Here is a 23469-nt window from a genome sequence, read left to right as displayed (position 1 = left end):
GTTATGGATGGGTGAGAATGGGTGGAAGGGAGATGGGCTCAGGGCCTCCTCCTCCAAGCCACCAGTCGTGCTTCTCCCCTGAAGGCTTCAGGTCAGGCCTCTGGGCCACACCCACCCAGCCAGCACTGCTTCCTTCTTTTCTCGAGTGCAGAAAGTGTCTGAAAACAGGCTTTCACTGGAAGGATATGAGATGGGCTTGGATTAGAAATAAAAGCCCAATGCAACTCTGCCTCTAGACTTGCGTCTGCTTCTTTAATACTTGGGCAACGGCCAGACCACAAGAACACAGTGTATAATAGGAACCCGGTAATGCTCTTGTGGTCATAGTTTAATTGCTTTGAAGAGATAATAGGGGAGCCACACAATAATAGGAGCATGTGAGTCCCCCCTGACCTGAAATTGATTCTGAACTCCCCCAGATCCCTGCTGTCATATTCCTGTCCAGTATCTTACCCAGCTGCAGATGAGATCTAAAGGGCTGGCACTCACCCCGAGAGATGGGGACACATTTGCTTTTGGACAGGGAACTGTGGTTTTATTGAGTTGGTTGTCAACTTCCCCTAATCTCAGTTTTCTCCCTGTCTCATGAGATCAATACTTTTTAAACATTTTAGTAGCTTTTATTAGAAAATGATTCATGCTTCTTGTAAAAGATGTTTGAATAATATAGAACAGAACAAAACAGAAACTAAAAAAAAAAAACATACTGAATTTCTTTACCCAAAGAAAAATCATTTTATGTGTGTGTTTGTTGGGGGGGAATCTTCCATATATGCTCAAAATCATATTCTACATACTTTTATTCATGTCTCTTGGTTGCTTAATAGAAAGTATGTCTACATACTTTTTATTCAAATGTTTTTTGTTTTTTGGTTTTGGTTTTTTCTTTTCTTTTCTTTTTTTTTTTTTTTTTTTTTGGTTTGCTTTTTTCGAGACAGGGTTTCTCTGTATAGCCCTGGCTGTCCTGGAACTCACTGTGTAGACTAGGCTGGCCTCGAACTCAGAAATCCACCTGCCTCTGCCTCTCAAGTGCTGGGATTAAAGGCATGCGCCGCCGGCTTATATTCAAATGTTTTAATTTAGTTCTTTGGGATTCTCACACAATATATTTTGATAGTATCTTTCCCCTTCCCAGCTCTCTCTCCTACCTACTCACCCAACTTCATGTTCTTTCTTGCTAAAAATAATTTTTACATCTATTTACTTTATTTATTGTGTATGAATATTTTTCCTGCATGTATGTCTGTGCACCACATGCATGCCCAGTACCCTGAGAGGTCAGAAAGGGTTCTGGATTCCCAGGAACTAGAGTTATAATGTTTGTAGCCACCATCTGGGTGCTGGGAATTAAACCCTGGTCCTTTACTAGAGCAATAAACACTCCGAACTGAGAGCCATTCTTCCAGGCCTTCTCTTTTTCTAGCCTATATACTTTTAAAAATGTTTTACATGACATCAAGTAATGACTATATTCCATATCAATAAATATCATCCATCACCTCAGAGTTTAATACTTACTACATGGCATTTATTTTGTAGTTGTAGACCATAATAGTGCTTATTTACTAGGCCACAATGGAAGGTTTGCATCCTTCTCCTCCCTTTATTTTGTTCTTATCACTGTTATATCTCTCATTCTTCTCTTAACATGATGTGGTGGTTTGAATGAGAACAGCCCCTATAGGCTCCCATGTTTGAATACCTGGTCCTCAGATAGAACTGTTTGGGAAGGATAAGGAGGTATGGTCTCATTGGAGAAGATACGTCACTCTGGTGGTGGCCTTTGAGTTTTCAAATCCTCGTGCCATTCTTTGTGTTCTCTGCCTCCTGCTTGCAGTTTTGAGACATGAGTTGTCCCTACTACTACAATGCTTTTCCCTGCCTCTACAGACTCTAACTCTGAAACTGTAAGCCCAATTAAACACTTTCTTTTACTAGTTGTCTTTTCATGATGTTTTATCACAGCAATAAAAAAGTAGCCAAATGCATGATGGATGAAAAATACTCAATGGATCTAGCTCAAGAAAGGACATAAAGATCACATACTGAAGCATCAGTGAAAGCAAAGGTTTGGGGTAAAGACCCAGGGAAAATTGTCATCTTCCTTTTACAGAGTTTCTGGTCTTATGTTCATGACTACACAGGTACATTACTATTTGACCAGTATGAGAGGCAAATGTATTTCAGGAACCTTATTTTCAGCATCACAGTGGCTTTATTTAAACACTGAAAATGTTGCTTCTCAAACGAATCACAATTTTTGCAAGAGTGTCTTTTGTTCTGGAGAGCCCGGGTCCATAAAAGTATGAACTCTATGTCCAGGAAACCTGTGCTTTCAGGATCAGAACATTCCAGAAGCCATTTGAGTGTTTTCCCAGTGGAACACAGAGCAACAAGGAGTGCTTGAAAGAAGGAACAGTCATGGGGTCACCCCAAGAGCAGTGCCATCCTAGGAAACTGTTCTGCTCCACCTATACCTTCCCTCTGTAAGTCTGAAGTCTGTATGCCATCTACTTGACTTCTGTGGTTGGGCTGCTTCGAAAGGGAAGCAGTGGCTTCTCTCTGGACCTGAGCTAAGGAGTTCAGAGCCTGGACATCTGTAAATTCCATGTTTACGTTTTTAAAAAGGTTTTAAAGATTTATTTTCAAGTGTGTGTGTATGTGTGTGTGTGTGTGTGTGTGTGTGTGTGTGTGTGTAGGTATGTATATATGTGTGCAGATACCTGTGCAGGCAACAGGTATCATATTCCTCTGGAGCTGAAGTCACAGTGTTTGAGAGCCACCCAATGTGGGTGCTGGGAACTGAACTTGGGTCCTCTTTGAGAACGGTCTGCACTCTTAACAATGGAGCCACCTCCCCAGCCCCCAACACTCCTTTAAAAGTTGCATTGTCCATGTCTGTGATGATTTGTATATGCTTGGCCCAGGGAGTGGCATTATTAGAAGGTATGGTGCTGTTGGAGTGGGTGTGTCACTGTCAGTGTGGGCTTTAAGAGCCTCATCCTAGCTGCCTGGAAGTATTCTGCTAGCAACCTTCAGATGAAGATGTAGAACTCTCAGGTCCTCCTGCACCATGCCTGCCTGGATGCTGCCATGCTTCCTGCCTTGATAATAATGGACTGAACCTCTGAACTTGTAAGCCAGCCCCAATTAAATGTTGTCCTTACAAGAGTTTCCTTGGTCATGGAGTCTCTTCACAGCAGTAAAACCCTAACTAAGACAACACCCTTCCCTGAAATTCCAAAAAAGCCCATTTCTGCCCATGTTTCCAGAGGCATGGAGCTAAGAACTCTCATCGCAGCTCTGTGTCCTGTTACTTTATTGCTGGCTGAGTAAAGACGGCCCTTAAGTGTGCAGCTGAAGGGAAGAAGGTTCTTTCCATCTTTCCCAGTGGCACCCCAGTCTCTCCCTGGCAGTCAGTGCTGGAGTTTGAGTCCAGGCCCTGCCACGTGCTAAGCAAGTGCTCTACCATGGAACCACACCCCAACCTTACCCTTAGTGTTTTAAAATCACTAACTTTTCTTGCTCCTCTGAGATTACATAACGTTGAATAGAAGGAGCTGGTTCTCACCTAGAATAAGTGTTATAGGCTGCTTGTTCAATCCTCCGATCTGTAGAAACACAAAGGCAAAGAATATGAACATAGTATAGAGAGTTAAAAGTCTTCACTTTGGGTTAAGGATGTGACTGGGTTGGTAGAGTGCCTCTCTATCATGCACGAAGCCCTGGATTCAGTCTCTAGTACCACACAATTGAGGCAGAACTCAGGAAGTACATTCTAGATAATCAAAAGTCCAAGTCATTCTCTGTTACCCAGCAATTTTGAGCCCAACCTAGGCTACAGAAGACCCTTTCTTAAAAAATAAAACATCTCCATTTTAAGTGGAGATTATACAGATCCACTAACATCTATGTTTGGAGGTTGATCAAAGCACACAGTGACCAAATCAAAAGAGAACTAATCTGGCCCTTGGCATATCTGGGAGTCAGAACGCTGGAGCTTTGGGTCCTATGGGAAAGCAAACAGGCCACCATGGCCACTAGATGGCACTGGGAGATAGCCCCTCATATCCCTCTGGGTCATGCCCAGAAGAGGAGGACAGGTTAGATGTGAGTTGATCATTAGGAGCAGCAGAATGTGTCCAGGAAGGGATGAGGGTGCTGAGCAGAGAAATGTGACAGTTAAGTCTTGAGCTGATAAAGGAGACAGCCTCTCCGTTCTTTTCTAGCTAAACCAGTGTAACCGGACCTATCAGTCCCTGAAGTAGACCCCAGAGGTGACCAAAGGCGTGCTCTTTGGACTAGTCAGGCACAGCAGAGCTTGAGTCCCAGTTTGACTGCGTATCCGCTGCCTTACTCTGCTTGACTCGCAAAATGGGGATTAAAAACAGCTCCAGGCACAGAGAATTGTGAGAACTGAGACCACTGCTTTGAAAGTTTTTTCTTTATTTTCCTTCCTAATGTGCTTATTCAAATGCTTTATGAAATGCTCAGCAGATGCCTAGAAGAACATGCTCACCCCTCAATGGGTATTGGCACTAAATATGTGTTTCCCGATGAGAACATCGGAGCAAGTCTCTTGTTCTCAGTGCCCTGGAGTGGCTGGCTGTGTCCCAGGTAGGATTAGTGATGTTGCTTTTATTCCCAGCTGGCCGTTCTGACACTAACCAGAAGTGAGCTCTGTGTTCCTCCCAGATCCTGGCCCTCCTGAAATGTCCATCATCTGTCACTGCCATAAAAGCCTTGCTTTGGTTTCACAGATTAACAGGGGCATGAGAACCTGGGGAGACTGTCCTCAGATCACAACAAAGAGACTGAGTAAGAACAAGTGTGCACAGCCCTATGTGTGGTGTAGGTCCCCACACTAGATCACAGGGCTCTTCCTATTGGAGAAAACAGGGCCTCAGAAGAGGGCCATCCAGAGAGCATGGTGAAGTCCTTCAAGATCCAGCAGCCCGGTACTGGCCTCTGCTCCACATTTCCCCTTTTCCTGGCCTACAGTGGATGTGCAGCAGCCCTGACTGAACATAGAAATCAGAACCCTGTTTTCCCAGACCTCCTGCATTGTCACCTCTACCCCAGAGCTTATGGAAGCCGAGATGGAGCCAAATTGGTGAAGTAGGAGGTGAGACTTCTTCAGCTTGTGTCTGTCTGGGCTGAACAGATCGCAATGTCAGAACGAAGCTAAGAGCAGCAATTTGAACTCTGGAATTGGGATGCCAGAAGTTACATGCTGTCACCTGAAAACTCATGGATTTGATGTGGCCGTATATTTGCCACAGAAGAGGAGACAAAGGCCATCTACCTAGCTCTGTTCTTGGCTTCTCTCCCAGGGTTTCTTTCTCCCAACATGGGGCTTGTCTGCTGGAGAACCTGCCACTGACCTAGAACAGGCCAGCCCCTCCCTTCCTGAGTTGATGTGAGTGGGCATTTGTTTTTTATCGTGGATAAAAGACAACAGAAACAGGCCATACAAAACCGGGGTGCAGGCTCTGTGATGAGCTGTAACTGGCTAGCTTTACCAGGTCCTCATTTTCTACCGTCCACAGCTCAGCTTCTTTTTTTCCTTTCTTCTGTTCTCATCACATTGAGCCGCCCCTGCCTGGCTCCTTCTTGCCCACAGCTGCACTGGGCAGATCATTTTGCATTGACATAATGTTGTAATTATATCCGTTCTACCCAGTGTTTCCATCTGGGGCTGCTATTCTCTGAGGCAATCACAGAAATGTCAGAATATGATGTCTGGTCTACTAGTAGTCAATACAGACACCTAATGAGTCCTAAGAAAGGGAAAACACAGCATCCTATGCACCCCCAGATTTGCTGATTCAAAAGGTCATGAGTAGAACCTGGAATCTATGGTTTTAATCAATGCTCCCAGGATGTTATAATGTGAAGTCAGATTGGAAATCTGTCTCTCTGCTCATCAGGGGCTTCCTTGCCAGAGTCCCTTTCCATCCCTTTCTGTCCTGTTTCCTTTAGTACCATGGCGGTCCTTTCTGCCTTTATTCCTTCAGGATTGCTTTTCATGTAACAACAATTCCTACATGCGTATAATGTGCTAGACACTAGGGCAGGCCTTTGATCTCCACCTTGTAAATACCATTTTAGGAAGTAACTGATTCCTGTTCTACAGAGGAAAAGACCCGACTTCCCCATCCTCTGTCTGGACCGCTCTGACTCCACAGATCTTATATATATGTGGTTACTGAATCAGGTCCATCCTGTGTACCCCTCTGGGAATAGCCAAGAGTGTAGGGTAGATATATGAAGTTCTAAAGTCTATCTTCTTAACACAGTGATTAGAAAACAACAGGTATTTAAGACATATGTATTGGTGAGCAGCTGGGCGAGCAGGTGGGTGATTGGGGAATATTGGAAATTGGGACACCTTTTGCTCATCTGCCTTCAACATTCATTCATTCATCCATTCATTCATTCTCCTCCTCACTCTCCACCCTGAACCTCCAGGCCTTCCATCGGACATTTCTCTGCATGCCCAATCACTGCCTATCTAGGTCGCCTTAGGATGCTGACCCCAATCTTGGCTCAACTCCATAATTGCCCTAGCTGCAACAAATGGCCTCTTGACTTCCCTAAGGACTGGCATGCTACCCCTGGCTATGAGGCAAACGTTAGACTAGGACTATCCCTACATCCCCATTTCTAGAAATCTGGATTCCTCCCCTCTTTCTTCTCTCCTCTTCCCTCTCTATTCCTCTAAAAGAAGCAGGCAGAAGGAAGACTGCTTTGATTCGGGAAGGTTTTAGTGAATCAAGGGGGCATGGTTCTTTGCAGCCCAGATCCTGTTCAGAAAAAACAGGCAGTCTCCTGAGAACACGACTTGTTAATCACTCTGTAATTCTAGAGTTCTAGACTTCTCCTGTTTCTCCATCCAGGAGAGACAGGAATTGCAGTCCTGTAACAAAGGGGCTCTTTAAGAGCAAATAACAGGTCTTGACCATCTTTATATCCTCCTGCTCCAGACTTTACTAGAGTGTCTGGGAAACATTTGCCCTCCAGAAAATATGTGTTCAAAGATCAAATAACAAAAACTGCCGTATATAGGCCTCCTGAAAAACGGCAGCTACCATATTATCTCATTTAATTCTTTCAGATTTATTTTTAATTTCTATTTATGTGTATGTATGTTTATGTCTGCATGTGTATGTCATGTGTATGGGTGCCCAAGGAGGTCAGAAAAGGGTGTTAGATTCCCCGGAAGCTGCAGTTTCAGCTAGTTGTGAGCCACCAGAGGCTGTGGGTGATGGGAACTGAATTCAGGTACTCTCGACCTGGGAGACATCTCTCCAGCCCCTCCCTCAACTAATTCTTCCTAAAGATTTTATTACTAACAGCACTTTACAAAGAAAGAAATAACTGAGAAAATCCAGCAACTTCTAGAAAGTCACATGACCACTAAAATCCATGACCACTAAAGTGACAAAGTGGGGATTTGAACTGAAGTCTCTCTAGTTTTCAGGTTCCCCTTCTTTCCCACAGTGCTGTACAGGAACCTGGGAGCAGACTAAGATACCATTATACCGACTCTGTATAGATTTAGTCAACCTTCTAGCCTCAGCTTTCCAGTGTGTGTATACAAACAGACTCCTCTACCCCAGAAGTGAGGTTAGCATCTGAAACGGTCTAGCCATGAATCCGCACTCCAGAGCTTGGTTATATAAGCACTTCAAAGGCCATCAAAATATATACCCAACACTAACTAGATTTTATTTTTTTCTTTCTTTTTTTTTTAATATTTTTATTTTCTATATTCTTCATTTACATTCCAAATGATTTCCCCTTTCCCGGATCCCCCCTCCCCATATGTCCCATAAACCTTCTTCTCTCCATCCCTTCTCCAATCACCTCCCTTCTTTTTCTCTGTCCTTATATTGGTTTTAATATGCTTGAGAGAAATAATCTTTCCTCAGTGAAATAAGTGGTTTTCACGACGACACAGAATCAGCCAGGAAGATTATCTGGGCGCTGCCGCCTTTGAATAAATCAGATAAAGGCCAACTGTTGGCCCGCCTGTAAGTAGGGTAGGTGACTATTTTGTGCCTGCTTACTGGTACATGAGCATTTAGCTGATCTGGCCTCAGCTATTTAAACTATCTCACCCTTAGGAATGTATAAGAGGCCATTTGTCAATGGCCTCTGCTCACCTTCCATCACTGCGAACAGGAGAACTCTACCACCACCAAGAATCCCAAATTGGTTCAGACTGGATTTCATCCTCACCTCCCAAAGGTACCCTAAGGGATCCTTGAAGTCAAGGCACATGGTGACATTCTTCCCACCTCTAGTGCTCTACCCTTCAGGGTCTTGTCACTAGTAACAACAAACTAACAATTTGAATATTTGTTATTACAAATGTAAGTGTTTTAATACATCATACTTAGCGTCAACAATCATGATGTCAGGAGTCAAAAGTAAGTTTGGTGTGGTGGCACACATCTTAGTCCTAAGATTCTGGAGGCTGAGGCCGGCCAGCAGACCTTCGAGTTCAAGACCAGGCTGATCTACAAGGTGGGCTACAGGGAGATAAATGCTGTGATCCTGTTTCGGGGTGGGGGGGGTGGGGGTGGGAGATGGGGTTGGGGGGGTGGGGGTTGGGGGGGTGGGGGTTAAAGGTAAATACACATATATGGATATAGACAAATGCATATGAATACATATATGTAAATGAATATGCACATACATAGTACACACAATGACAACAGTTGTAGTTGGGTAGGGGTGAGCTGCCAAAAAGGGAGAAAGTCCTAGCGTCCATTGTTAGCCCTCTGTATTTGAAATTCATATTATGCTCATGATTGCCTATTCAAGATATATGTGAGTCGCCCCTTCACAAAACCCAGAGGTCTTGCCTAAAAAGTCACTTAGAGTCCCGCCCTCCCAATTTAACTGCCTTCTGTAGTGCCGGAGCTTTCAAAATCATGCATGAGAATGAGGATGCCTGAGGAGGTTTGCTCCTTGGGCCATTCCTCTCTCCACTCCCACCCCAGATTCAGATTTAAACCTGGGGTGGGGCTGGGGATTTTCTTGGTGAGTGCTTGCAGTCAATATTCTAGGCCCCCGCGGTGTTTTGTTTCTGTTCAGTCTATGGAATTAGAATTGGGGAAGGCAGCTTTTGATTTCTCCTCTCTCTCTCTCTCTCTCTCTCTCTCTCTCTCTCTCTCTCTCTCTCTCTCTCTCTCTCTCTCTCTCTCTCTCTCTCTCCCTCATTCCGTCCTTTCTTCCTTCTTTTTTTTTTCTTTTTCTTTTGCTGGGAATCAAACCCAGGACGAGTTCCGCCCAGCAGTATTCCAAAGTGGCTCATTCCTAGCTACAGGTCATCTGCATCTTCCTCAGTCCCATCCCCTAACCAGACATCTAGTGTCCCACTCACTCCCTCTGGATGTGTAATTATTGTGTGACTTAGGTATTGCAAACCAGGGCTCCTTGCCCTTCTGTCGCCTTTAAAATAAGTAAGACATACACAAACAGGTTCTCTTAGAGCTGTAGTGACAAGCTCCCCCTTCTCTCTTTCTCGGCTCCAAATCAGTTGCACAGACTGCTTCCAGGAACCATGTGGGACTTTCCTACAGGTGGCTAGACACCCGCCAGGACCTCCTTCGGGGAAGGGAGGGTCCAGTCTGGTGAGCATCCCGCGGGGGGTCCCACGCTGCCTGGGGGTCGCAGCTCGCAGCCAGCCCTCCGAGCGTCCCCGGCCGCGCCCCGCGGTGGGAGGCTGCGGCTGCTGAGGTCATTTCCTGTGCCTGGCCGCGAGCTGCCCGCCGAGCGCGGTGCGGACACAGCGGGCGCGGCGCTGCAGTCAGCGCCGGGGCGGGCTTTGTGCGGAGCTCCCGGACCTTCCAGGCTCCGACCTCGGCCCGCCACGCCCACCGCGACCCCTGCGGCGGGGAAGCGGAGACCCGGCGGCCTCTCGGGCACTCGCGGAGAGCCACTGCGGGGCACAGGCGCGCGTGGCGGCCGGGGTCGCGGCGGGACTCCCGGCAGCTCACTCAGGTGAGCCGGGCGGGTCGGGAGGGCCGGGGGTGTGCAGCCGGGAGAGGGCGTTCGGCGGGGCGGACGGGGCTGACTCCTCGCGGCCGGGAGGACAACTCTGGAGCAGGTGCCTCCCTACCTGGAAGCCGCGGGACGGGCGCACTGGGAGGCGGTGGCTGCCCCTCCCGCAGTAGGTCTTGCTGTTTGGGACCGGCTTGATCCAGTTGCTCCTGGGAAGGCCCCTGGGATGTACGTGCAGGCTTCCTTCCACCCCGCTGCTCTCCGCTCAACCCTTCCGCTCGCTTGTCCTAGGTTGTTTGTTAATGTGATTTCTGGCTATCTCTCCTAGGAGTCTTAGGAGTCAGGCTGAACTCTTACTGACGCGTCCTGCCGAGCAGAAGAGAGCACAGGTTGGGTTCTGAGTGACATCAGGGCTTTGTGTCCTAGCAGTCCTAGGACTGCGTCTCCCACGGAGGGTGGCAGAGGCAGCGAGACCCTGTGGAAATAGAGTGTTCTCCCTGTTGCTCCTTCAGCATACTTCCTCCCTGTCAGGATCTTCATCAGCTTCTACTGTAAATCCGCCTCATAAATTTACTGACACTGACAAACTCCCGGGTTCCAGGAGAATGCTCGAAAGATCATTATTTGAAATACACGCCCCCCACCCCACCCCCGCCGTCGCCCCCAATGTAGTAGCTATCAATTTCTCAGCACCAGACTTTCTGGACTGACTTGTTGCAGACACTGCGATGCAGAGTCGTCACCCAGGTCAACAATCAATTCACCTTTCTCTGTGAAGGAGGAAACTAGGACTCAGAAAACTTGTCTCTTGCCCAAGGTTATAGTGAAAGACTGTAAAGGTCACGTAGAGACAGGACTCAAACGTAAGCCTTCTAGATTCCACATGTGATACTGTCCATTGCCCCCTCCTAGGTGCTTCAGAGCTGTTTGTGATATAGTTCACCCTTTGGTCCCAAACTTAGGGAAATGAAGTTAGCCTAAAACAATGTGCTGCCCTTCTGACTAAAACGCTCATCAGCAATAGAAGTGTGTTCCTCTCATTCAACTCTTCATGGTATATTTTTTCTCTATACTCTTCTTTCTTTGCTCTGTTTGTCTCTTTCTCCTCCCCCTCTTTTCTTTTCTGAGTCTCTCAACAGCCCTCCTGCCCCAGTCTGTCTAGTGCTGGTGACACGTCACCACATCCAACTCATCTCTCCTAGTTATTTTCCTTATCTCTACAAGGCTGTGTGTATGTATTGAAATCTGTGCTCCTAGCTGGGCAGGGGTGGTGCACGCCTTTAATCCCAGCACTCTGGGAGGCAGAGGCAGGCAGATTTCTGAGTTCGAGGCCAGCCTGGTCTAAAATCTGTGCTCCTTAGACGGTGGAGAATGTTTTATGGGTGTAGATGTTTAGGTGCGGGAATTCCTTCCCTCACTGCACATGGGTGTGTATTCTGTGGATGGACCAATAAGCTGTCTAACCCCTTGTCTGACCCTCTACCAATAGCTGGTTCCAGACTGATAATATAGCCTGGTGTGGTGGTCCATCCCTATAATCAAAATACTTGGAAGGGTAAAGAAGTTGGGATCACAGATTCAAAGTCTACTATGTAGCAAGTTCCAGGCCTGTGTAGGCTACATAATAAGACCCTGAGAGAAAACCAAAGCTGGAGTCTGATTTGAAGACTAGGCACTTACTGTTGGCTGCAGTATGAATTAGGAGAGCCTCGGGGGAGCGCATTTGACAACAGACATTACTTAATTCTGTGATCCCATTTCTAGGACTATCCTTCAGATATATGCTGATACATATAAGATGAGGCACATCTGTTGAATATTCATTGTAGTGTTTATTTTAGCGAGAGGTTGGAAGGAACTCAAATGCCCATCAACAAGGGATTCTTAAATAAGATCATGTGATAGCCTCATGATAGGATGCATTAAGGTTCTTGGACAGCGTGGAGAGGTACACAGTGAGGATGTGTGCTGAGAGGAAGAGCTCCAAGTTCTACTGTTCAGTACAGTGAATACAGTATACCAGGATATAGAGTACAGTGAATATAGTATACCAGGCTATAGAGTACAGTGAATACAGTATACCAGGCTATAGAGTTAAGTGAATACAGTACACCAGGCTATAGAGTTAAGTCAATACAGTATACCAGGCTATAGAGTACAGTGAAGACAGTATACCAGGCTATAGAGTACAGTGAATACAGTATACCAGGCATTAGAGTACAGTGAATACAGTATACCAGGCTATAGAGTACAGTGAACACAGTATACCAGGCTATAGAGTTAAGTGAATACAGTATACCAGGCTATAGAGTACAGTGAATACAGTATACCAGGCTATAGAGTACAGTGAAGACAGTATACCAGGCTATAGAGTACAGTGAATACAGTATACCAGGCTATAGAGTACAGTGAGTACAGTATACCAGGCATTAGAGTACAGTGAATACAGTATACCAGGCTATAGAGTTAAGGGCTTGCTGCTCTCACAGAGGATCTGCGTTTGGTTCCCAGCATCTTCATCCATGGTAACTCCAACTCCATTCCATCTGATAACCTGTCATGAACCACATATCCTCATATGCCTGGGGAACATTAGCAGTCAGTTATTGAGAGCTTATAAACTCAACAGGGGTCAGACTTAGACAATACTCTTAAAATGCCAAGGGAATTCTGTGCTATGTCTCTTCCAGTCCTCCCTCCCTTCCTTTCCATGGTACAGCTACAGAACACTGGCCCTTACACATACTAAGCACACACAACCCTGGGATGGCTTCTCCCCCACCCCCAGGCTGTCCTAGCTCTAGCTCTCTGGTACTGGGAATATGGGACATCACACCCAGATGAAATTAAACCTTACTCCATAGCACAGGCTGTCCTGGAATTTGAGGCTGTTTCCCTGTCTTAGCCTCCTAAGTGCTGGGGTCACAGTTCTGAACGATCCTGGCCAGCTTGGAATTGCTGTTTTGAAGGTCAAAAAGATAGTTGAATGTTGATAGCTTGAGGTCTTCAGAGCTATGCCGTTTCTCTTTTGATATTTAGGTTCTCAAGGGATAGGACCTGCTCTCCTGCTTTCCTGTCTCTCCTCTAACTCTGTCTGAAGGATGGGGCGATGCTCACACTCAACTGAGGTGGAGAGTTTGTTGTTGTTAGAGTGGTGCTGGGATCAGAGGGATCCCCCTGTCTGTCTGTGCACATCCTCCCAGGTGCATCCGAAGGGGGTGTAGTGGTCTTCCTTTCCCACAGTTGGCCTTTAAGAGAGTAGCACTCAGTTTGCATGATAGCCCATGCCTAGAAATGGAAGTCGCATGGGCCCTAACATGCTCACATTCCAGAAAATGCATTACCCTTTTCTCCTCCTCCTTCCTATTTTCCTTTCTCTTCCTCTTTCTTTCCTCCTCCTCCTCCTGTCTTCCTCCTTCTTTCCTCCTCTTCTCTCCTCCCCTCCTCCTTCTTGGAAATTTCTTACTAGTGGACCCTCTGCCTCAGCCTCCAGAGTGCTGGGATTACACATGCGCATCACCAAGCCTGGCCCTTCTTACCTTCTGGCAATGTTATTGGAAGTATTACGTGGTTCTGGGTCTGCAGTAACCAGACTTGAAGGCTTGAAAGACAGAAGATCTTCAGCAGCCTTACCACTCGAAGATTGCACATAGGAATCACCATAAGTTGGCTGAATTAAGTTAAACCCCAGCATTTTGTCTATTTCTGGCCAAGTTTGCCCTACCACTCTCATAGCAAGTTTGTGATTTTCCCGATACAGACCACGACCAAAGTCACCAAACTGGTCTTGTGTCTTTTTTTCCCACAACCTTTTCTCGACCCAGCCTTTGCTTCTAGCATGCCCCTGTGGGCCTCTGTGACACCGTGTCCAAGGCGCTGGGAATGCAGTGCTTCCGGACAGCAGATAGGGTCCTGGACATCATCCGGTCTGTCTGTCATGCACTCAGCCTTCTGGGCCCTAGTCAAAGCAAGAGAACAGGTTTTGGACGAGGGGTCATGGGGTGACGACATTGTTGCTTAGTGGAGGACACAGGAATTTATTGTACGCGAATCTCCTCACTTTGTGTGTGTTGTAGCTTCCCAACAAAACTGGAGAAGGAAGGAAAAAACAAAATTCAATAGTGCTGGGTCTGTTTCCAGCACATTAAGCTACATCCCTAACCTGTCTGATTGATTTCTTTGGCCATAATGTGTTTATTCTAAGCAAGCTAGGTACCACTCTACGGTCTCTGCTGGAGCATTCTCACAGAAAGAGGACTGCTGTAGATGTTGGGAGAGCATGATTCTTGGCTCAGTTCTGCTTTTCCCTGTTTGTCTCTAATTGGACTACATGTGCAACAGTAACCTCTTGTATTCACTGTGAATAATTATATTTGCACTCTCTCTCTCTCTCACACACACACACACACAAATTCACATGTTATGATGCTTTGAAAAGTTAAGAACTGGGGTCTGGGTTGGTTAAGCACCAGCCATGTAAGCTTGAGGACCTGGGTTTGAACTCCAGCATTCTTATTTTAAAAAACAAAACAGGGTGTGGCCACATACCTGAAATCCCAGCTCTGGGGAGGCTGAGACAAGAGAATCCCAGGAACCTGTCAGCCAGTGAGCTCCCGTGTTTAGTGAAAGACCTGGTCTCAAAAGCCGGAAGCAAACAAATAAATAAAATGGAGAGTGATGAGGATGACACTTGATATTGATCTCTGGCCTTCACATCTGCGCGCGCCACACACACACACACACACACACACACACTTTTAAAATGCCAGCTATTCCTTTCTGTTTATCGTTGAGCATCTTTTTTTGTGTGGGCCCGTTTGCTTGCATCTTCCCCTACTATCTCCTCCTGCTTTAGCTCTAGGTCTACCACAGCTTTAGCCTGAAGAGCCTCTGGGCCTTCAACTTGGCAGTAAATACCCCTTACTCTAGATCTGATTCCTAAACCTTTAAATCCCGTCATGTGCCAAGGCAGGCCTAGCTCGAGCCCCAGCCCTCTCAGAACTTCTCAGCATCCCCAAGAAGGGGAGAGGGATTAGAGTCTCCAATGAAGAGAGCACTCCCTGAAGTCTAAGGGTAATCTCAGATATCACAGCCAGGCAGGGACTAGAGACAGTCCATTTCCCTAATTCTAGGAGACTGATAATCTGGCATTTCCCAGTCCCCACAGAATCTCTGCAGTAGTTTGAACAATCAAAAGAGGGACTTAAGTATTTAAATCAAACTCAAGTCACCAAATTTCCAGTGTTCTGTTGTCTCTCAGCTTCTGGGCTTTTCTTAGGTGCTTTAGTTCTTAGCCCTGGACTAGAGAACAAGACTCTTCAAGTCCCAGCCTCAGATCTTCCACTTTCCTGTTTATAGGATGAAAAACACAGTTTCCTGAAGGACAAGGAGACTCAGAACGTGCAGCTTCCCTGCCTCCTCGCAGCCCTCCGAGGCTCTGTTTGTCTTTACAGCAGCAGCGATCTTAGCTCAGATAAGGTCATGTTTTGTTTTTGTCTTTTGTCTTCCTGCTTGTTCCAGTCGGTCCCAGTCTTTTGAAGTGGGACTGGCTGGGAGGTCACAATGTCCCTATTGTCTAGGATGACACTTCTGGGCTTAGGTCATGTGTCCAGTGTTCAGAGGATCCCTGAGCCAAAAGAATTAGACCCTAGACCCACCAGTGGCTTAATTGTTCTGCCCTTTTCTCCAGGGCCACTGACGAGGTAAGTGTCTGTGCTTATAGGGGCTTGTGGTGGCAGAATAGCTGAGCCCCAGATGCCTTGGGAAATCTGGGCTATGGGTTTACCTTAGTTCTAAGGCTTCTGAAAGACAGTTGAAAATACTGACAATTTATTTTCTCTTCTTGGAATCAGGAATAGAATGGCTCACGTATGCTTGGCAAGCAGGTGTACTACTACTGACCTATACCACTGTCCCGCCAACCTCTTGTCTTTCTTTTTTTACCTCCTTTCCTTTTTTTTTTTCTTTTATTTTGATTTTGAGTGGGATTTGGAATCAGAACCCCAGTTCACTCCTGGCCAGCTATAGAACTGTCTGTAGAAGTTATTCAAACTCTCTTCCTTGGTGACTTTCTGTGTATGGACAGTAGTGTCTTAACAGCTTCTAGGTTGACATGAAGAAAAGAGACTGTGTGTGTCTACTGAACAGTAAAGATTCAAGAAGTCCTTATTTGTGAAGCCTAACTGGAGAGGCCTAGCACCTGTCTACCACAGTGACACACACCTTTAGTACCAGCGTTCTAGAGGCAGAGGCAGGCAGAGCTCTGTGAGTTCAAGGCCAGCCTGGTCTACATAGCAAGTTATAGGATAGCCAGGGCTACACAGCGAGACCCTGTTTCAAAAACAACAAACAAAACCACGGTGGGAGAAATCTATTGATCAAAGTCAAGTGTGAAGGGAGAAACAGTGTTGGTGATTAGCTGTGAAAGAAGCTCACTGTTGCTCTCACCAGTGTAAATATCTGGCAGCAGCACAGAAAGTAACTGGGTTTTCAGAGGCCGCATGGCTCCTGAAGAATGAGAGAAGAGGATGTCAAAGCACAACACATGTTATTATAGAAATTTCCAAGCATATTTTCAAGTAGAAAGACCAGTATAACCAACTTCCATAGATCTACCACCCAGCTTCCCAAATCACCAGCGGTCAGGGCTAAGGCATCGCTAGCTGAGAGGCAGGGAGGGCACCTAGTATTCCTGAGTCTCTAGAACACATGAAATCATGAGTTATTTTTTTATTTTTGTCTTTTGAGATGGGGTTTCTCTGTGTAGCCCTGGCTGTCCTGGAACTCAAACACTGTAGACCATGCTGGCCTCGAACTCGTAGAGATCATACTGCCTCTGCCTCCCATGTGCTGGGATTAAGGACGAGCACCACTACCCCCTCATCAATGTATGTATTTCTCTCTATTATACACATAACCTCCCCAGTCCATGTGTTACTTATATGTGTATATTTTCAGGGCTGACCATTTGATACTGGGCATCCAGTTAGTGTGCTCTTCCCTGGGGAAGACTTTTCTCCGGCTCTCAAAATGTCTGCGGTCCAGGCCTCGGGAGCTTTCCCCTTCCGTGTTAGCAGATCTATAGCTGTTATCCTTGTTCAGGTCACAACTGTATTTTTTTAATTTTATTTTATGTGTATGGGTGTTTTGCCTGCGTGTGAGCCTACACCACATTCCTGCCACCCTGTACCTCTGTCTCCAAGCTCAGGCATCAGCAGAGGGCAGAAGAAAGACTTGGATCCCCTGGAGCTGGAGTTACAGATAGGAGTTGCCCAGTCAGTGTTTTAACTGCTGAGCCATCTCTTTCAGCCCAAACTGTCACTATTCTGACAGATCTTACTTGACATATGTTTTTACCCCATTCTGTCACCGTAAGATATTTTATCATTTTCCCTACAAATTATATGTGATACTTGAATAGGTGATATTAAAGAATACTATCAGTTTAGAACTATTAACAGTTGGGTTGTTTTGTTTTGTTTTTTGAGACAGGGAGGGTTTCTATGTGTTGCTCTGTCTGACCTGGAACTCAATGTACAGAGCAGGCTGGCCTCTGACCTGCCTGCCTCTGCCTCCTGAGTGCTAGTTTTAAAGGTGTGCACCATGATGGCCTGGCTCTAACAGTCATTTCTTATAGTGATTTGGTATTCAGGTGGCCTTTGACCGTGGTTTGGTCCAGGCTTTCTTATGCTTGCTGCTGAGAGTGCCGACAGTGGCTTGGTAGACCTGCAAGTCCTGATTCCGATGGCACCTTCCCGCTTTCTGCCTCTGCTCACTCTGCCTCCATGCTCAGACACACTCATGCCTGCTTCCTTTCTCATCCTTGACCCAGTTTTTTCTTGCCTAAACTACAGGTAAGGGGCTTCTGGGTAAATTCCCCTCACTAGGGTTATGAAAGGTAGCTTTCACCAGAGGCTGGAGCAAAACATCTACAAGTCTTATGGCTTGCATCTTATGGCTTGAAGGGGATGAGAGTTTGTTCCCAGTTCAGGGTTCTGATCTGATGACAATTGGCAAGATCCCAGCTAAAGAGAAAAGTGTCAAGGAAGTGCCCAAAGCACATGTCCTGTCCACTCTTAGCCCATCTAGCATCAACAGATAGTCAGGACCAAAGCAGGCACCAGAGCCTGCTTCCAGTTAGCTGTGTGGCTCACTGTAGAGCAATCTAAGGTTTTCTTAGACACCAAGGCCCCTCTCTATTCTGCTCAGCCCATTCCCCTGCTCCTGTTTGTCCACATACCGATTGCACATGTGTTATAACAGAAAACTTCAAGGCAGGGGCCTCTCCTCCTTTAATGGCAGAGCCTAGAATGAATCTGACAGTATGGCAGTTGAGCAGACAATTAAGTGAAAAACAAGGGAGCCCTATGTTTCATTTCTTACCCAGTTGGAATAGCTACCATCCAGAAAGCCGGTGATGGCAAGTGATGGCAAATGCTGGTGAGGATGTGGAGCAAGAGGGAGTCACTGCTAATAGGAATGCAAATGTAAACTCGTGCAATGTAGAAATTGCCATGATGCTGAAGAAATTAAAATCAGGGAAGGCTCATGAACCTCCACCCCTAACTGAGGAGCTATGGACAGTAGGTGGCTTCTGGAAGGAGAGTCAGGTGTTTTGAGGGTGTGGCCTCGTAGGTGCATCGTGCTGTGGTGGATGGCACCACACCCACAAGTATATGGACACCATGGATTGCAGTCACGTTATTTTTTTAAATGTCATAAAAAATTAAGAGTATAACTTCCAAATGACTCAGCTGTACTACTTCTGGGCACATCTCCAAAGGACTCCATATCCTACCACAGACATACCTGGTCATCCATGTTACCATTATACTGTTGATAATACAGAGGAAACCAACCAGCCTGAGTGTTCACTCAATCCAGTGTGTGTGGAAATGGAAACGTGGTGTGTGCCAAATGGAGGTTTGTTCAGCTGGAAATAAGAATGTAGCTGAGATCTTTAGAAAAACTGATCGATCTGGAAATTATTATATTAAGCAAGGCGACCTCGTCTCAGAAAAACTCAACCTCTTTTTATCTTACCTGTGCCTCTTAGCTTTTGGGGTGTGTGTGTGTGTGTGTGTGTATGTGTGTGTATACACGTAGGTTTTGATCAAGAGTGGGTATAGTCCCATCATCCAAGTTGAAGCCTTCATTCTTCACATCAGCGGTGACTGTTTGCAAGTGACCCCCCCCCCCCATGGGGCTTGTTAACTGTTGAAGTTCCCACTTAGAAGGAGGGATTGGGAAGAGTCATTGGGCCCTCCCCTGAGATTCCTGAAGCTCCCCTCTCACCTCCTGCCCTCACTTCACATGGCCTCGTGGGACTCGAGTCTAGGAACTGGAATGTCAGAGTGGGGAGATGCCTATAGGGAAGCTGTCACCCGTTCTGGGGTGAATTGGCTTTGGTAGTCGCCGCATTCCTGGAAGTTCCCTTTACCCATGTTCTGTAAGTAAACCTGAGAACATGGTGGTTTCCCAAGTTGGCCTTTGGTGGAATTATCTTTGGTGTGTGGTTGGTGCCCTGTAAGGAGGGAGTGGTTTTGTTTGCATCACCTCAAGGAGAGAGTTTGAGCAACAGTTGGGAAACTAGAAAGGGAGCCAGAGAGGGAAGAGCGGTGCTGAGGAAGGTGGTGTGGGCAGGAGAGCATGCAACAGGGTTGGAAGAAGGTGCCCGCCGGTCCGCGTGGGCAGTGGGATGGGGGAGGAGCGTGGACAAAGGCAACTCCACAAGAAGAGCTAATGCTTCGTATGCTAATGAAGAGACTCTAAAGCCTGAAACTCTTCATAAGGATCGCTTACTAAAGTATAGTATTAGAGCAGTCTACAGACAACAGTCAGAAGAACCAGGTTCTTCTTAAGGTGTCCTGGGTTTTGTCCTGAAGCTGCTCAGCCACCTGGTCCTGGTGCTGGATGCCCTGAGAGCCGGAACCACCCTCGGCCCCACCCTGCTGTCTCTGCCCTTTGCTCTCCTCCGTCCCTCACATTCCTCTTCCTCTGACTCTCTTATCTTTCCATTTTCAGTGTGCTGGATTGCTAGATCTTGGAGCTCCCACGAGTATTTTGAAGCTGGTTACATCATGGCAGAAGTCAAGGTGGAGGTGGCCAGCATAGACTGGCAGAAGCGGTGCCTTTCCCTGGAAACACAGCTTTTCCGCTTCCGCCTTCAGGCCAGCAAGATACGGGAGCTGCTGGCTGACAAGGTGAGTCTCTCTCTCTCTCTCTCTCTCTCTCTCTCTCTCTCTCTCTCTCTCTCTCTCTCTCTCTCTCTGTCTCTCTCTCTCTGTCTCTTTCTCCCTAAGACTTTGCTACATTTTCCATGAAAAATGAAAACCCAGAAGCTGTCATCTGACTTTTCTCCTGCCTTTGCCACCTCAGGTGTCACATACGACAGAATGGTACAGTTGAGCTGGGTATAGCGTAGCGCAGCTTTAATCTCAGCAGTCTGGAAGCAGAGGCCTGCAGAGCTCTGTGAGTTCAAGGCCACTCCCATCTTCTGAGGATTCAAGGCCACACTGAGATTATCAAAAACAATTAAAATTTAAAACAGCTCTTTAGGAGAACAATGGGAATCCCCACCCTCCTTCCCATCCCTTATTGTCGGAGGAGCCTCAGAAAGCGGCTGATTTTCTGGGGACAGCAAACAAGCTTAGGAAAAAGACATGCCTGGCTCTGTGAACTTCCACCTCTCTGGCCAGGGCATTATTACACCTCTGAGTTATTCTGAGACTTATCTGATAACTTATGTAAGAGTTCAGACACAGATTAAGTAATGTGAGCTGATGTGTTATCTTTATAAGCTTAGGAAGGCTGGTCTGCAGAGCGGAGCCCTGCTGTCACATGTCTCTGGGAAGGTGCATTCAGATGGCTGACTCTCACTAGTATAACCTGTTTAGAGAGTGGAGAGCTGTAGTTAATGTATCTGTGTGGGCACACTGCAGGTGGTGACTCAACTAACTGTCCTCTTGATGGTTCTGATTACAGTTTCAGTGTACTTGGCTAATCCTTTCTTAGTACAAAGGTAAAGCTCAGCTCACCCTTATAAGTAAGGTCCAAGCCTTGATTAGTAAAACTGGAAAGAATGGAACAAATGAACTGCTCCTTCTGCTGCTCCTGCAACCTGGAGTTTGGGAAAGCAAATGGGTAGTGTCATTTCAGCATTCCCATGGCTAGGGCGTGGCCTTGAACTAGATTGGACTTGAACTCTTGAACTTGGATCTGTTGGCATTGCTTTCTTAGTTCAGATAGCATAGTGTTCCTGTGGATGCCAGCGGGTACTGCCACCTCAGGGAAAGGATAGTGGGTCTAAGGAGGGCGTGGCAGAACCCCCTTGCCAGAACCACCTGGTGGGTTGCTTGCTCAGGGTGTCTGTTCTTGGACTGATCAGTCCTCCTGTCCTAAGTCTTTGGAGTGCTGTTAATGTCTGGTTAACAGGCTCCTAGAAAATGGTTTTGTTGGTACACATCTCAGGGGAAGACTTCTGAAATAAAAATACAACAACAAAATAGCCTCAGATAGATCAGGAGGACCTCGAATGGAGCCCATGGAAACTCGAAGGAATGAGAGAGAAGCAGGGCTGGAACACAGCGAGACACCTCCCTCCCCAGAGAGGGAACAGGGGACAAAGCAGGAGTAAGACAGGATAAGTGGCCAGCCTCCCCAGTGGTCACACACGGCTTCAGGGTGGAGTTTTTACATCTTTGGAGTCAGATGAGGTTTGGCTGCTTGGAGCTAAAAGATGGAATCTCCTGTGTAATCTGGACTGTTTACAAACGACAATGTAGCTGAGGGCAAGAAGATCACCCACCAGCACCAGGAGATGGCGGAAGCTTCTCAGACTTAAGGCTTTGGGAAGAACAATGCTTTACAGTTGGATTTATACAGCTGTGTGATTCAAGAACCTGAGTTCTGGGCCAGGGGTGACACGTGAGAAACTTGTAGGAACAGACTCAATCGATTTGGAGAAACAAGACTTCAGTGCAGGTTCCCGGGAATCAGAATTAGTAAAGATGAATGTAAAACTCAAAATGACTAGTGCCAGGGGTGGGGGTGGGTAATCTGTAGTTAGTAGGAATTCACATATGCAAGAGACAGTTGGACTTCTAATGATACAGCTGTGGACTAGGGACTGTAAATTAATTCATTAAAAACTACTGATGATAGAATAAAGAAATTGAAAACTTGAGACAAGAACAGCATTGTATCAAAAAGACCAGGCTGACTTTAAAAGCCAGATAGACCCTTGAGAAAGTCTCCTCATTGAAATTATTTTTTCAGTGGACAGATTAAATATTCGGTTGGGCATGGGAAGATGGGCTGTATGCCTGTTACTTAGGGATCAAATCTAGTGCTGTGGGCATGGAAAGTAGGTGCTCTCCCAGAAGGTATGAACAGCCAGAGACACCAGAGGAAGTCACCAAGGAAACAACACACACACACACACACACACACACACACACACACACGATACTGCAAGATATGAATGCAGGATGCTGAGACTCTGTCTATTCCTAATCACACTCCCTGACAGCCACTGAGGAGAGCACGGAGGAGAAGGGTTATTTGAAAAGTGGATGCTTCCAAACTTGAAAAGAGAGATAAAGCTGCAGATTCTGAGAACACCAGGAATGAGAACAAGATGCAAAACTTAAGCATCTTTGTCTTCTATTTTTAGGTACATAACCTCGTGGCTGCTGTAAGAACCAAACAGCGGCTTCAACAGACACATGCTTGTGTGTGTCATGTGTAACTTCCCAGACAGAAGCAGTGCAGCCCTGAGCTGGACAATGGTTCACCCTAGTGGCCCTGTTCACACTCTCTCCATCCAAGTGTATGACCCAGAGGTTGCTTGTGTTCCTTCTGCCCAGGTCCCACTGGCCAAATCTTAGTTACATGGTCATACTCAGCATCAAAGAAGGCTGGGAGATGTCCTTATTCTCAACAGCCATGTGCTCAGCTAAAAGTTGGGTATATTATTTTGTAGAGAGAACCCATCACACAAAACCCAAGCAGCTTCTCTCGCTCCTTCCCCTGCCTTCTCATTTTGTGGCACTACGGGTAGAGCCCAGAACTCTTGCCTGCTATACAAACACTGCACACCAAGTCACTGTCCCAGTAATCAGCTGCCTTTGAGTCTAGAGTAACAAAAGTGGTAATGAGTAAAAATAAGTTACACACTAATTCAGATCACTACAGCGAGGAAACGGAACAAATAAAGTCTCCTGCACACAGATGGTTAGGAGGGAAGGAAGTATAGATTGGGGGACAGAACCAGGTATGGTAAGGATGTAATCCCAGCACTTAGGAGGAATTCTCCTCCTGATTTCCTTGCAGAAGGATCATAGCAAAGTCAGGTTGGGCTACATGAGATCTTGGCTCAAAAAACAAACAAAAGGAAAGAGGACCTACAGAAGGGACAAAAATGCAATGTTAGAAAATAAATCAAAGTGTATCAGT

General features: G+C 46.4%; 1 protein-coding gene across 1 annotated transcript in view; it reads left to right on the top strand.

Annotated features, from left to right (window-relative positions):
• The first annotated feature begins 9792 nt into the window (after positions 1-9792).
• Positions 9793-23469, top strand: part of Plekhh1 (pleckstrin homology, MyTH4 and FERM domain containing H1) — a 49748-nt gene continuing 36071 nt past the window's right edge. Inside the window, exons 1-2 of the mRNA XM_052185579.1 lie at positions 9793-10014; positions 20038-20216. Coding sequence (XP_052041539.1) covers positions 20094-20216 — 123 coding nt within the window. The 5' untranslated portion in view covers positions 9793-10014; positions 20038-20093. The remainder of the gene's footprint in view (positions 10015-20037; positions 20217-23469) is intronic.

Source organism: Apodemus sylvaticus, chromosome 6 (assembly GCF_947179515.1).
Source record: "Apodemus sylvaticus chromosome 6, mApoSyl1.1, whole genome shotgun sequence".
NCBI lineage: Eukaryota > Metazoa > Chordata > Mammalia > Rodentia > Muridae > Apodemus > Apodemus sylvaticus.
The sequence above is the reverse complement of the archived record's forward strand: the minus strand, read 5'-3'. Positions and strand labels throughout refer to the sequence as shown.